The sequence below is a fragment of the Sturnira hondurensis genome, unplaced genomic scaffold, assembly GCF_014824575.4.
Source record: "Sturnira hondurensis isolate 20B ecotype Veracruz unplaced genomic scaffold, ASM1482457v3 Scaffold0025370, whole genome shotgun sequence".
In the NCBI taxonomy this organism is placed as follows: domain Eukaryota; kingdom Metazoa; phylum Chordata; class Mammalia; order Chiroptera; family Phyllostomidae; genus Sturnira; species Sturnira hondurensis.
The window spans coordinates 13,109,923-13,126,214 of record NW_028098001.1 but is presented as its reverse complement, the minus strand read 5'-3'; the positions used below and the strand labels follow the sequence as shown (position 1 = coordinate 13,126,214).

At 39.1% G+C, this 16,292-nt stretch overlaps 1 protein-coding gene across 1 annotated transcript in view; it reads left to right on the top strand.

Moving 5' to 3' along the window:
- Positions 1-15,926, top strand: part of SH3BGRL2 (SH3 domain binding glutamate rich protein like 2) — a 59,961-nt gene extending 44,035 nt beyond the window's left edge. Inside the window, exons 3-4 of the mRNA XM_037039270.1 lie at positions 9,535-9,615; positions 12,942-15,926. Coding sequence (XP_036895165.1) covers positions 9,535-9,615; positions 12,942-12,953 — 93 coding nt within the window. The 3' untranslated portion in view covers positions 12,954-15,926. The remainder of the gene's footprint in view (positions 1-9,534; positions 9,616-12,941) is intronic.
- The last annotated feature ends 366 nt before the right edge of the window (positions 15,927-16,292 follow it).

Genomic DNA, 16,292 nt, shown 5'->3' with positions numbered 1-16,292 from the left:
CCACTGAATGAGCATGTGTTCTGTGTGGCCATTGCATTCAAAATGACTGAGTAGAGCAACAAATCTGCATCAAATTTTGTGTTAAGCTTGAACAGTCCTCTGAGGAAACTACTCAGATTATTCAGAAGGCTGCAGCTATGGGCAACTGGTGATTGGCAGCTTCATCACAATAACACTCCCAATCATTCATCACGTCTTGTGCAGTTTTGGGGTGAAATATCAAATCACCCCCAGTGACTCAGCCCCCCTTCAGCCCAGATTTTGTGCCCTGCAAATTCTGGCTTTTCCCAAAACTGAAATCACGTTTGAGAAGGAAGAGATTTCAGACTGTCAGTGAGATTCGGGGAATATGATGGGGTGAGTGACAGCGATTGGGAGAACTGTGTGAGGTGCCAAGGTGCCTTTGAAGGAGATTGAGGCAACATTGTCCTACATACAGTGTCTCTTGTATCTTCTTCAATAAATGTCTGTTTTTCATATCAAATGGCTGGATATCTTCTAGACCGACCTCATATATGAATACATGAATGAATGAATAAATGATCTTTAGCCAAAAGTCTCACAATAAGTTTATTGGAAAGAAATTTTTTAAGTTTTCATATTGCATTGGTTATCCATCATCATCATTTCTTTTTTTCCCAGCACTAAAATGAATATGCAAGTGGAGAAAAATTTTTAGAAGAGAATGAGATAGAAAGGTGAAACAGTTTTAGCTCTCTAATACACTCTTTTCTTACAAGTAGATTAACCTTTTTTAATCACATAGTTTGATCACCCTATGTCAGGAAATACTATGGCATTTGTGTCCTGCTTTGTTCTCTAACCAAAAGTTTTCATGTAATTGTAAACTTACTTTTTAAAGGTTGCATATTATTGCCTTGGGTGGACTATTAAAATTAGTGTAATTATTCCCCTTCAGTGGGCTACTTAGTTGTTTCCAGCCACTGGAAACAGTAGTTTGTAATTGGCAGGCTTTCTGAAGAGTGCAGTGCTTCATGTTATTTTAGAAAGTGTGTTCTCGTTTTAGACTAGTCTACTCTTCCTCTTTTCCAAAAATATGTTGGGGTATATGAAGGGTTATTGTTGGTTGCCCCAGAATTTGGTTTCAAGGTCAACAAAAAGTCACTTGGTGAAACAAAAACTAGTAAAGGTTCAAACAGGATGAGCATTATATTGGTTGCTGGTTAAAAACTATTTGGATTTCTCAGGGCCTGAGGATGCACCCAAAGTCACAGAATAAAGACTCCCTGTCTGCCAAGAGCAGCCATTTGGCTTAAAGATTTTGCCACCGTTCTGTGGCAAACAGTATTTTTAAACAGCAGAACAAACACTAATATGTTATGGGATAGGAGGACTAATTTCCATGAAGGTTTAAGATGAACAGGGCTTCAGGGAAATTGCACATTTTCAGTGGCTGCCTGAAAATATATCCCCCAGTCCTCTAGATAATGGGTTGGGCCACCTGGTAAATACTTCAGGCTTTGCAGGCCACGTAGTTCTCTGCTGCATATTGTTTTCTGTTTGGTGGTTTTTGCTTGTTTTCTAACCCTTTAAAAATGTCAACACCATGGTGAGTTCCGAGGCCCCTCCATAGTTTACCCCTCTCTAGATGGTCCATTCACATTTTCCTCTGCCTCCTGGGGATCTTCAGGGCTTATATTTGAGACACGTGGGATTAGCTGTTTCCCAAACCTCCTTCATGAAAATTAAGTGTGTCTTCTGGCAGAACAGACTATAGTGATAGACAGAAAATTTTACCTATATTGAAGCCTGTCTGCATTAATATTGTTAATAGAACTGTTGAGAGTCAATAATGGAAAGTGGAAGGGGGGCGCTGGAGATCAAAATTTTGGTTATCCTCAAGGAATTGTGCCCTGTCTCTAGAATATGGCTGTTATTTATGTGGGGTTAATGGCTGCATCATCTACACGATGCTAAAGGCAAAGCCCTAAAAGTCACCATACGTCTGTTTTTTCTCACCTCAATATTCAGTTTGTTACCAAATCCTATAATTTTACCTCCTATATAATTCTGCCCTGTTTCCCTCATACACTCTAAAAGGGCCTTGGTATTGAGCTTTCTCTGATTAACTAAGACTCTGCTTATTCCTCCCCCCACCCCATGCCCAGCAAACCTGTGCCTTATTACTGCTATTACCACATTTCTCTCATAGAATTTTCTTTTTCTTTCCCCCCCATGTCTTTGCCTTCAGCCAGTCTGAGTTCCTTGTACTCACCCCCTCAGGCTCCGTGGCATATTTATCTTAGTATCTGTTCCCTATCAGAATGCTGCGAACATAGACCATATTTAACAAAATTCGATTCTGTGAATGGGTGACTGACTACACCAGTGCTTTTAGCACAGCAGGGAGCTATCCCCGTTATGTTGGGTCGTGCCTTGTCAAGGTTCTGAGCATTTCTATTCACATTTTATTAATGAAAGTCAAAGCCAAATATCTAATAAGTGAGCTTATTGAAATTTCTAACTTTTGCAATGACATCTATTTCAGAAATTACCTCTAATAGAGAAGCTCACATATCCCATGGGTAGAATTTCCTTAGAAAACTTTTGATCTGAATTTGAAAATCTGTATTCCAAGTCCTTCTGTCTAGAAGATCACTTATCTAATCAAGAAGACTCTTCTCCTTTAGATATTTTACTGTAAATAATCTTGCACGGCATCCTGACAGCTGCTGGGAAAGGAAAGGCTGGGTGTTGAGTTATGGGTGATACTGAGTCCTCTTTCTCACTGATTGCTGATCAGCTGTATGCCCAAAGCATTACAGTTTAATTAGATATTCTTCACAGTTTTATCTATTCTGTATAACTCTAGGTTCTATTCTTCTGTCTATAAATGTTTAACCTCCCATTTCACCTGAGATATTTGCTTCGATATTTTACAGTGGTCCTCGGTGGTGTGGCTCAGTGGAATGAGTGCTGGCCTGCAGATTGAAAGGTCACTGGTTTGATTCCCATCAGGACACAGGCCTGGGTTGCAGGCCAGGTTCCCAGTTGTGGGCTTGCGAGAGGCAACCAATGGCACATCGATGTTTCTCTCCCTCTCTTTCTCCCTCCTTTCCCCTCTCTCTAAAAAAACTAAATAAATATTTGACAGCAACGAGTACCTGGGACATGTCTTTCATAAAGATGACTTGTGCTCTGAATATTGCAAAGCTTCATCCAGTTTCAGGCCACCCCAGGTGCCTGTTTAGCAGTATATTTTAGCTAATATCCAAACTGGCAGTTTTCCTTTTGTTAAACATTTTTATCTGAGCCTTATGTAGATAAAACTAATGAAAAGAAAAATATTGTTAAGATATTAAGGCCATGTTAGTATCAGTGTTAAGGCAATAAAGCCTGTTGACAGGAGGGTCTGGTTTCCTCTGCCCTTCTGTCTGCGTGGCCTCCCGCAGATTCCCGAGACGTAGCCACTTCTATGAGATTCTTAAGTTATCGCCTGTTTCATATACTAATATCTATATTCCTTGATTTTAAATGTAGACAGTGTTTACTTTTTTCCTTGAAAGATGAAAAGAGATTTGTAATCTCATTGCTTCTCTCTTTTCCCTTCCATTTTGATTTACACATACACTCACACTAACATTGCTAAAGCTTATGTCACATTCTCTTTTGTAAGTATAATAACTATTATATAAGTATATATTATATTTATATTGTTTTAAACATACAAATACTGTTCTCCACGGAACTGTTTAGATCTGTGAGGAGTCACATTTGGGAGGGTATATAATCCTGTTTAACTAAATCCCTGTGAAAGGAGAGTGACAGAAATGTCAGTACCTAAGAGATCTCATAACTAAGTTTAGCCTTTTCACTTACTCCTCTGGGTAGTTATTAAAATTTTATTGCTGGTTCCTTTTCCCATGTTTAGCACAAAATTTTTTTCATCCAGTTTCAGTTGGTACTTACACATACTTGCTTGCCTTGCTGTCTCTTAGCAGTGTGGTTTGGAAATGTTAGACATGAATTAGGAATTTAAAATCCTCAACTTTTGGCTTACTCAAATTTTTAGTATTTGGCATAAAAATCACTGAGTGAAGCTGTTTTAGACAATTACATCTTACATCTCCTACCAGGATTGTAACTGCCAACTATTTTTTCCTCCTATACCAAGATTTCATGAAATAGAATAAATATAGTAGTAACTATCTTTAAACCACTAAATCAAGAAATTCTGCTTAGAGGAGACCCTCAGGCTTGAAAGAAATTTTAAGAAGGGGCCTCAGCCCGTTACATGCAGCAGCAGCAGCAACAGCAGCAACTCTTACAGTCTTATAATTTTTAAAAAACATTTTCTTCTTTTGGATAAACCCAATTTGCTTTGGGTCATTTAGAATTGATTGCTGCCACCCTTTCCTTGTAGGCCACGTGTTATTTTGGTTCCCTGCAACCTCCTGTTTGGATGTGCCCTTGACTTAGCGTGGGAAGCGGCACAGCTTTTCAGAGTGGCTGCTGTGGGTTTCCTCCCTGTTCTCGTAGGGAGCACTAAAAGGGCAAAGAACTTTAAGGTCTTTGTCTCAAGTGTTTGTCTAGTCCGCAACAGTCTAATCTCAGTGTATGGCCAGTGTCCTTAAGTAAGCTCTTTGGAAGAATAAGACTATTGTGGACTTTACCTGTTGTAGATTTTATCATGAGCTTATAAATGTCTCTAATATTGGTTTTCACTTAAACACAAATGGAAGTATAGATGATGGAAGTTATTTTTTTCCTTTTTAACAGCTATTTAGCTTGCTTTCTTCTTAAAGTTGCAACATTCAGATAAATGTTAAATTTGTAACAGTGCTCAGTTATGCTGATATCTGTATAATCCAGAAATTTTTCTTTTCATAAGTAGTCAACACTAGAAACAAGGGGAATTTTTCATCTTTTTTCTTTGATGTACTGAAAATGTACCAGCATTGGGAACTGGGCAGTTTTAATCTTGAATGTGCTATGTGTTGTACTCTCCTCCAAAGGTGCTCTTAACTGGTCATTAACAGAAGGTTGATTGTCCTGAAATGTGTCATTTGCAGACATGTATTTAAAAACACTCAGAGACAGTGTCTGACTATAAAGAATTCAGCAAGCCCATTGAGAAGCTTTATAGCGAGTTTTTAAAATACAGTGTTTTTCACATTTGCAGTGCAAACCATAATGTATTTCTAAATTATAAGCGTGATAAGTGAAATGAATCTGATAAGAAAGCAGATTTTTCTCTTTTATTGGGGAATGCCTAAGGCCATGATAACTTGTACTTATAGTCAGTAGGATGTGATTTTAAAATTTCTAACACTTTTAAATTAATTCACATTATCCTATTTAATTTATCTCTGGGAGGCAGTATGAACTATTTAGAAATCCTAGATTTTAAAGTATCAATCATGTACTCTGCCTAAACATGACAAGGAAAATAATTTAACCCTTTACATTTTCAGATTCGTCAGTCCACTCAAAAGCTTTTGAACATCAGACAGTGAATTGTGTACATAATTCTTTAAAGCCTGCAAGCAATAACATAGAAATAGGATTTATTCAAATTATGTTACTAGCATGAGACTGCCTGAAACTTGGTATAGCAGTCATCAATTAGCAGACAGCTAATTCGTCCACTTGACAAATACTACTGGTAACCTGGTGTGTGTCAGGTACTGTTCTAACATTGAGTTTTAAAATGATTTCATTAAATTATTCTGCTTTTAAAGTTAATTACAAAATTTTATATTTGTCACTTTGGAAGGAGTTAATTATCTTCAGTGACAATTACTAAAAGGTTGGGAGGATCTAGGTCAGGTAAGAACCTCCCTAGCTAAACTTCTATGGCACTGAGTTAAAGGTTCATAAAATAAAGATAATGCTTATGATGTTTATGACACAGATACAGTTAAAGAGGATTTTTAATCTAAATGAGAAATGCTGCTCTTCTGAGATTTCTGAATATCCGAAATTTCTGTATACCTTTGTTGATGATGAGAATTTATGAGAATGGTTTTGATTCAGTGTTAAATGGATTGTTTATAAAGTTACATATTCTCTACATGTATAAATTTCACATGTCCTGTTTTGTGATTTGAAGAACTGTACTTATGTTTATATTAAGGTATTTAAATTTTTTTATTGATTGATTTCAGAGAGAGGGGAGAAAGAAATATCACTTTGTTGGTCCACTTGTTTATGCATTCATTGGTTGATTCTTGTGTGTGCCCTGACAGGGGTGGAACCTGCAACCTTGGCCTGTGATGCTCTAACTAAGTGAGCTACCCAGCCAGGGTGTAAATTAGAGTTTTTAATATAAACACTGAAACCTGAATTGTACACATCTCCACTGTAACTCATTTTTTGATCTTTTACATGCAAGATATTTTCATGTTAGCACTTCAGTCTTTTAAAGTAAAAAGCATGCTACATTTACAGAGATTGAGTCAGGCATTGTTTCTCATTTCTTATTCCTTACATTGTTAGTTTCTTCATTCCTCACAGACTGACATCAGAGATTATTAATCAAGTAGAAACAGGTAAAGACCTTTGAAAATTCAAAACAGGGACAGCATTTTGATGACTAAGTCACTAGTCATTTTTTTCCACTCACATTGTCTCTTCCCTTTCCTAGTCAGTTAAACCAGAGAGGGGCAGGTTTTTCAAATAGATATTTTAGTAACTGGAATAAGTGAGTGACTTTACCCCTGGGCACAGCTAAACAGCCCATTGGAGAGCAGCTACATTCAGTGCTCCATCCTTTCATAGAATATTGGTGCTTCAAGGGACTTTGGCAGTATCTGATGCCGAAAGAAAGAAATAGTCCAAGGAGCTTAAATGAGTTGATCGAGGTCACATAACTCAGTAGATTGTAGGACATCACAATGGACTGAGTGTATATACCACTTAGTTTCCCAGAAATTAATCTGTGAACCAGGTGGTGGTTGGTATGTGGAAATGAAGACCTCTTGACCAAGAGGAGCCGGACTACATAGTGCCTTTATGCCATGTGAAGAGTTTGAATCTGTAGTATAACAGCAATGAAAAGTCCTGAAGGAAAGGATTTAAGAAGAGGATAGCATGATCAGTGTCTCATTTTTAAAAGATCAGTCTGTCCTTACTTGAAAATGATGGGGTGGAAATAGGTCTGATTGGACAAGGGGTGATAAACTGAGACGCTACTGCAGAAGTCTAGCTTGGATCAGGGCGACGAGATGGGTGTCGAACAGGGAGAGGTCGGACGAATGTGCAAGGCAGTTAGTTCCCGGTCCAGGAAAGAGGGGAGTCTGCCTGTGGTACCTCGATTGCTGTCGTGGTGGATAGAATCTGTTAGATGGTGGTGCCATTTTTCTTAGAGGGCCATCTCGTGGTGTGGCGGGAAGATCATGAATTGCAATTTAGATCCCTTATGTTTAAGAGTTTGCAAACAGTTTTTATATAAAACCAGAACTGAGAGGAGAAATCAGAGGTAAAGATGTGAATTTGATTAGGACCATGACTCTAAATGAGCTTCTCCAGGGAAAGAATATAGAACGAACAGTGGCCGAGTATGGTATGGGGAGGGGCAAGTACACTGGTGTTCATCAGGATCGGATAAGTAGGGCTGTAGTTCAGCTGTCTCCCCCCCGTTACCGCACTGAATGTAAGCAAAAATGACCACATAGAAAATGCATGCATCAGTCAGGATTATTTCCTGAGCCCAGTGAAGTGTCGCTCAACTGCTAGGAAGTAGCTTTGTTATAAAGAATATTTGTAACATTCATGGGATTTCACCTAAATTCCACATCAACTTTAGACTTGTATTATTTGTAACATAGTTTTCTTATTTTTAAAAAATTGTTTTTTTAAATAAAATTCTGCAAAATCTGTAATATTGTAAAGTCACTAGGAACCTCCAACGGCCCTGTTTTTAATCTTCTTCACTTGGGTGTTTCATACAACTTCTCAAACTTAACATTTTGAAATTTAACTCCAATTTTATCCTGGCAAAGTGTTTGGACAATTAGGGTCTCTGCACTGAGTCACTTAATTCAAAGATTTTTCATCAGCTGAGGCGTGCTTTGCAAGAAGCAGACCTCCACTTTATAAGTCATCAACTCCCACTTAAATTCCTAGGCAGATTTCAAAATGTGCTTTTTCTCTGGTCTTTTCTATCAAGCCACAAAGCTCAGAGTTGCTTTAATTTTTGATTCACCCTAACCCGCTCCACTAATTCCACAATTGACTATGATTATTTCTTCCTCCAAAATCTACCTCCAGTCTGTCCACTTCTCTCTGTCTTCCACTATCATTTGCAGTGGTTCAGGCTGCCACCATCTCTTGCTTAAATTGCCACAGTACTCTTCTAACTTCCCCTGCTTCCCTTCTTGCTGCCCTCTCTCTGAACCATTCTTCACAGAGTTGACTTCGCTATTTTCTTAAAGTAAACTTGACCGTTCAGCTCCCTTGCTCAGAACCTGTACATGATTTCTGCTCTGTAAGTATTGACTCTTAGATTCCTAGACAGGTTTCACAAGTACTTGTGATGCCATTGGTTCGGCTTAGCAGTGGATTCATAAGGGCTTAGAGACTTGTATACAGGGTGCTCCACACTTGCATTCCTCTTGGGCGAGAAGCATCAGAGAGCACAAAAGTCATCAAATACAACAATACATCAATGGGTGTTGGCCCCAAATCTCAGTTCTCTCATGTTCATGTATTGACTGTCAAACTTGGGCTTTTTTTTTTTTCTTGCTTTCCAACCAGGTAGGCTATGGAAATGCCTAAAAATGATTCTGATCCTTGTCTGCTTATAATATTTATCCTTAGGGTGACATTATCAAAGGGACCTCTACCAGATTTTAAGATAGCTTTATATCACCTTAGAAACTGTATAGTATTATACATGCAAACTTTTGAAAAGAAACAATTGATTAACATATTGACCAGAATTCTTTAATGGCTTCTTTTGTGAAAGTAAGGAGAGAAAAATGATTCTGCTTCTGAGGTGAAGGTAAATGTTATAGAGAATATAGTTTTCTCTAGTTTTTATTTGATCCTTTTATTCTCTCTAAAGACACAGTCTTAAAGAATGTGGACTACTTCAGAAACAGAATAGAAGCACTCATATTGACACATGGAGACCTTTACAGGTTTCTGTGTACCCAGCGATATATATTTTTAGAGCCCTAGATAACAAAATATCAAGAGTCGAATTGGGAGGCAGCCTTCCATATTGAAGTGCTGGAATAAAATCTTAGGTCACCATGATTTCACACAAATAAATATTAGTTTGGCACATGAGAGACAGGGACTGTGTTTCAATTTACTTTCTGTTGTCAGTGTTTTATGTTTTAATCTTTTCACAGGCTTTGGGTTAAAAACTTGTTACATTTACCATCATACTCAAAGAAATTTTTAGGCTCAAGTAGAACAGATTAATCAGTATATTTATATAGCTCTTCCCTGGCCTGGATGGAGCAATGGTACATTTTTTTTATTTCCATAAAGAATTGTCAAAAGCATCAGATACAAAGGTAATAGTTTGCTTTTGTTTATTTTCTCCTCCCCCTTTTTTTCTAGGATTATGACAGTTTTTTTGAATCGAAGGAAAGCAACACAGTCTTTTCATTCTTAGGCCTGAAATCACGGTTGGCGTCAAAGGTAGGTCAATCTTTTCTTGTTTTAAAATTCCTCATTTTTTGCCCTCTTGGGCAAAGTTGGTTAGAGCATCGTCCTGCTATGTCAAGGTTGCGGGTTCGATCCCCAGTCAGGGCCCACACAAGAAGCAGCCAATGAAAGCATCAGTGGGAGGAGCATCAAGTCACTGCTTTTCTCTCTCCCTCTCTTTTCTCTCTCTCCCCCTTCCTCTCTCTCTCTAAAATTGATAAATAAAATTAAAAAAAAATTTTTTTTCATTGTTGTTAATTGTTCTCAGTTGAGGTTGAGGGTATTATAGGAATGCATATATACCCTAAATATTTAGCTTTCACTTTCTTGAATGCACAACTAGAGACTGCAAGTGTAAACACAAAAAGAATCCTAATTTTTCTTCCCAGTTTTCAATTGTTGCTGTATATTAGTATTTGTTTTATAATTTATCATTTATTTATAATTTATAATTTTTATTTATAATTTATTTATCATTTATATTCCCTTCTTCCAAGAAGAATTTAAGGTAGCAAAAAGTAGTAGTTCCTTTCAGTTTTTAAATTCAAGTTTACATTACTTTATGTTTTTGAAATAGCAGCATCAAAGCCATATTTTTAGGGTCTTTTGCATATTGAACTCATTTAAATTGGGAGAGAGATGGTCTGCAGTAACAAGTAGTCAACCTCAGAAAAACTCTACAATTCTTCAGCTAATCAAAATGTTTTTAAAGCTAATCTATCATGTCGTATGTGTCTTAGAGAACACAGAAGGCTCAAGGTTTTCTAATATTTAGGCCTAGAAATGATGCATATTATCACAACTCTGTGAAACATGTGGATTCTCTTTCAAACTTGAAAAGCAGCATTTCCTTATTAAATAAGATATTTTGATTATTTCTCCTTTAAAAAACAGTGGTTTTGGCGTTTTTCCCCCCGATTATGAAAGTAGACCAGGCTCATTTGGGAAAACTGGGGGAGTACAAAAAGGTATAGACTATAAAATAAAAACCATATCACCCAGAGAAAGCCACATTAACATTTTTGTTGTATCTCCTTGCAATCTTTGTATACATTGCAGTTAAGGTTTTGACTGTGTTTCAGTGAGACTGAATTCTAAAGTGTCATTTTTAACACTGGATTGAAAGTGCCTTGCTGGGATCTTTGATGTCTGTAAGTAATAGGCCTTTTGAGGCTATCTCGGAGTTGTGCCATTTCCAGAACACCTGTGGGAAGGAAGGCAGAGGCTGTCAATGATAAAAACCATTCGACAGGCCCTGTAGTTTATAACCAATGTGAAATCGTGCTTTGTTTGTGCATCAGTCAGTCCACAGATGGTTGTGGGCGGTTTCCATGTACATGTTTTAGATAGAGGCAAAACCCACACTATAATATTAAAAGGTTTTAAAGACTATTTTTATAATGATGGAACATTGGAATACTTGCTAGGAAAATTGTAGTATTTTATAACATGTTTCCTCCAAGAGTAGCAAACAGTCCAGATTTATCTTCAAAGAACTGGAAAAACACTGAAGTAGAAGTAATCTAATGGGTGCATAAACCCAGGGGCCATCATTGTCTATGCAAAAACCTTCAAAAAATACCGTGCATGCTTGCCTTCTTTGTTCTTATTTTCCTCTTCCTTAGAGACTGTAGGCTGACTATTCTACTCTTTGTATGTTTTTTTATCCTCACCTGAAGAGATTGTTTCATTGCTCTTTTTAGAGAGAGAAACAGTGATATGAGAGAGAAATACCAATTGGTTGCCTACTCATAGGCCCCCCAATCGGGGAAGGAACCTGCAACCTGTGGATGTGCCCCAACCAGGAATCAAACCTGCGACCCTTTGGTCTAAGGAATGATGCTCCAACCAACTAAGTCACACTGGCCAAGGCTGGCTGTTTTACTCTTTAAAAAATAATATTTATTTCAGAAATTTCTCAAGAAACCTATGACCTATAAAATACGCATTCTCACATGACTTGTGGTCATCATGTTAAAGTTGGTTTTGATGGCATTGACGTTGACTTGATTTTAGCAGACCATTCCAAAGGCAATGAGGATTCTGGGCACACCCACCCCTTCAGCCCACCGTGCACAGGTGCTTGTGTCAGGCATACCTGAGCAGGGACACATGGAAGCAGGGTGGAAGTGCATGGTGTGGTTCGTGCCACCCCCATCATTAACCATTTAAAGGGGCCTTAAAGGGTTAATGGCAACTCGTACTACATTCATCTTCAGAGGAGAGAAATAAACATATCTTTCGGAGCATTTCCCCCCTTTCTGGTTACTTGTTTTTTACCTCACTGGCAATTCATTATCCAGTGTGTACACGAAGGCCTGGGCTGAGTGTTCACAGGTGTAATGCAGTAGAAGACGGAAGCCCCCTTTTCTCATCTCCTCTCCTCCCCTCTCTACAGTGCAGAGCTAAAGACAGGGCCAGAAAGCCTGCCAGGGAACATAGGAAGACACCATTAGCATCTGTAATTGTTCTCACACAGTGAGGAGAGAACACGGTAGGAAAAGAACATTCTATGGGCCCAGAGGGCACAGGTGCAGTGCACACTCTGGCAGTTCCCAGAGGCAGACAGGGCAGGCGGGAGGTCACTGAATGGCGCTTGCAGGCCACACTGGCTCCGAATGAGTTCGTCTGCATAAGCGTTTTTAAAAGAATTTAAATTAGTTGTTAGTATTTAAAAATAACAGATTTCCCACTTTTCTCCAAGAGTTGAAAGGTGAGAAAACCCTGGGGAAACCCACTGTCTTCTCTTGCTTTGTAGGCCAGCAGGTTTGGCCCACCATGGTGCCTACTTAAGAAAAAGGAAACCTTGTCACCAGTGATTTTCAGGTAGAAAACCATCAAGACTCTTTTAAAAGACTCGAAGCAGGGACTGAAGTAGAAGTTTCTGCATTCAGAATGCTGCCCTTCGGGCGTGATGGCAACTGGCACACTGGGCCTTGACTAGCCAGGGCTGGAGCAGACGGGGGGCCCCTGCGCCAGGTGTCTGTTCGGTGGTTGAATCGTGGAGCCCTCCTGGGGATTGGGGCAGCAGCTGTTTGCCAGTAGGCATGGCCATGCAGTGCTCTTCTTCCCCTCGGGTCACTCCCCACCAGTCCTCAGAGCACGGTGACCCCCACACTCCCTGCTCACCTGGGTGCAAGTGGAACAGTATCTCTGAGAGGCTGAACCCAGGATTTGTTCTTATCAAGCACACGGGGGTGATTCATTGTGATTCCCAACATCTCTGTTCCTGACATTTAAAATTTCACTGACAGGGTGAATTTTCTTGTTAATACAGTGCAATAACTGGCTTTTTTGTGTGTTTGTTTTTGAATGAATAGGCAGAACCTTAGAGAAGACAAGTGGAAGATGATGGAGATGCATTTTGGAGCGCCCCCTGGTACTCAGCACACACCTGCTTACCTAATGCATCACTGTGACAAAAGCCACATTCATCATCAGTAACTTTGCTTGCATTCGGAAAAGGTGTTTTTGGAAGACGTGGGTATAATGGGATTGCATGATTGCTTTAAACCAAATCAGAACTGTGGTGGGTTTTTTCTTATTTTCAGAATTGCCTGCGGTTGCCTCACTCACCTGGAGGTACTATACCCTGTTACAGGTCTGTTTCCCTAATGACTGAAAGATAAGTAAGTGGTGCCATCAGAGAAAGTGCTGGATCTGTCCTAGGTTGTAGTTGATGCCAGTATTGCTCAGACCTGCTTCTCTTTAAGCTGCCTGGATTGTATCCTTAAAATTAGTCTGCTGGGCTATTAGAATCTGTTGATCAAAAAAAAAAATGCTGGTTGATAAATGGATGAAGATTTTTGCTACAGAATCACACAGCTCACCATTCTAGTGCTTTATGATAACACTACAGAAAAAGTTGGGTGTTCTTCCCTCCTTCTGGTAATGTAAAGTCTTACCCCTTTAAGTCCTCCAAGCTCCTGCACGTGTTTCCAGAAATCGCTGTTACAACAGTGTGTGTTCAGAACCAACTTGTAGGGATGGGAATAATTGCTATTTTGGAAAATAGATGCTGCTTTATCTCTTGCAAGGGGAATGTTTCATCTAAATGCATAAGACTGTTTAAAAGATATATTTTAAGAGGTGCACTAATTAGATAGTAAATTTATAAGGAAAGTATCTGACTCATACCTGAAGGCATTTTGAGCTCTGGCAACTTAACTGTACGTAAGTGCACATATCAATATATTTTTGAATGCAGCTACCCTGACTAACAGCTGCTTACTCTATTTTGTGAAGGGATTATATTTTTTTTAGAAAGGAAGATCTTGGTTGGATATATTTTATGAACCCCTGATGAGGCATATCAAAAGATACTAATATTGCTGCACAATTTAATTTTTTTCCTGTCATTCCATTGGTTCTTTAACTTTGCTAGTCTATGTTTCTGGCCAGTGCCTAGTCCCAGATTTTTCAGAGTAATGTGGACACATGTTCTCACTCCAGAGATAAGCTCAGTGAATTTTCAGAGCAGCATACATGAGAAAGGGGCTGTTGGAGATAAATCCGAGTTGTACTTGGCATGCAAAACCTTTCCTCCCTTTGCAGTGGATGCTTATAAACACTGAACGTGTCAGTTGTATTGGGGCAGAGGCTACTTTTTTTGTGTCCTTGTCCCTGTTTACATTTTCTACAGTTTTTAGTTGCCAAACATAGGAACAGTCTTGACTGACTAGGATCAACTGTCGGAGGATTGCCTAAAATGTTCTGCTAGTCTCAACATCGCAATGCTAGACCTGCCATTTAGATTCTGAGCAGGAAGTTTATGAAGAGTTGAAAGAACAGAAGTATTAAAGCCCTGTCTCATATGTCCTCTCACCCTCCAACTTGCTAAACGTGGACTTGTTAAAAGCTAAAGCCAAAACCCCAGCCTGAGACTCGCAGCCCAGGGCTGCAACCAGAAGCAAAGCATGCCACCAACTACTTGGCTAGAACAGATACATGATCGGAGCAGTCTTTGTGTGAGGAAAGCTGTTGTGAAGTCATGGGTATTACTGCTTCGTTGGCATTAAATAAGATCCAGGTCAAGTTCCATTGGATGAATCCCAGGGACTATCCAGGAATTGTTTTTAACTGGGTAATGTGTCTGAGTGTATGAGTCTTCTGATAAGACAGAATTTCTTTTTAAGCTCCAGCAATTAAATTTTTTTTAATGTTACAGTAACGATCTAATTTATGTTGTCTACTCTTGCCAGTGAGCACCAAGAACCAACTTGTGAAGGTTGAGGGTTTGTAAGTTAAATTCTGGGGTCATAGGATCAATACAATACTTGCTAAACAAAGATTTTTCTTAAAACTTTTGAATGGCTGTGGCTGTGGCAAGCCCAGTGTGATTCTCCTAAACAGACTAGATGAATAGTAGTGCTAAATAACTACAACAGTTACACACCATCTACCCCTCACCCCACTTTTGTTTTTTAAATCAGCAAAGAAATAGGAGCGGTCAGCATCGGCCGGGGCCGTGCTTGCTCTGAGTGAGCCGGAAGCACACCCAGGCTCTGCAGGGTTCTGAGGGGTTGCTCTCTGGGACCACACTGTCGTGAGAGAATATTGTGTCCTTCCTCGTACTGTTGTTTTAGCTACATTTCAAACATGTAATGATTTTTGTGTCCCTTTCTTTAACTAGCTGCCTTTAGATTTAGGTAATCACAGTCTTAACAGTCTAGGAAGGAAAGTGGATGAGAATTGCAGGCATAGGTGTAATTTCAAGGGCATTTCAAGATGGAATCTTTATTTCCTGTAGGACATGTGTTGGGACAGAGGAAGTGTGCTGCCGGAAGTCAGAGCGTGCCGTTTCAAACTTAGCTAAAACACAGAGTGCCATCCTGACAGGTGTATGCAGACCAGAAGGAGATTTAGTTGGGGAAATACTTGTTCATTCCAAATTCTGGTTTTCTACTAAAATCAAAGAGGAGAAAAGGAAGATTTTTTTTCTCAGAATTTAATATATTTTAGATTTGTTTCTGTTTTATAGATTTATTTCACATCCCCATGTAGATGTTTTTGTATTACATGAATTTATAATGAACTAAACCTATTTTTCCTTTGTTACTGAAAGCTACCAAAGTCTCTTTCTGTTTTGTTTGTTTCGTTTTTTTAAAATTTGATTTTGCTGTAGAGGGTTTTGCTTTGCCTAGAAATGCTTTTCGTTTAGCAGTTTTTCTCAAGTTTCAGGGCACACCTTGATCTACATAATTGTTATTTTTACATTTCACTTTGTATGAGATTGTCCTAAAGGCATTGGTGAAGTCTCAGATTTTATATTCATCATTAAAGAGGAATAAATTCCGGAAAACACATATTCTGAAATTGGAGTGTTTGTTCCTTGCCATTTCTTTTTTTTTCTTTTTTTAAAGATTTTATTTATCTTTAGAGGGGAAAGGAGAGAGGGAGAGAAACATCAATGTATGGTTGCCTTTGGTGCATCCCCTGCTGGGAGTTGGCCTGCTGGGAACTGGCCTGCAACCCAGGCATGTGCCCTGACTGGGAACCGAACCGCGATCCTCTGGTTCACAGGCCTGTGCTCAATCCACTGAGCTACACCAGCCAGGGCTTCCTTGCCATTTCTTACACCTTTTCCAGTTTTAGTTCTGTGTGTGGTTGAAACCTTCCTGTTGAGTTGGGCTTTCCACTCCCATTTGTGAGCCCCATAGCTACAGATCTGT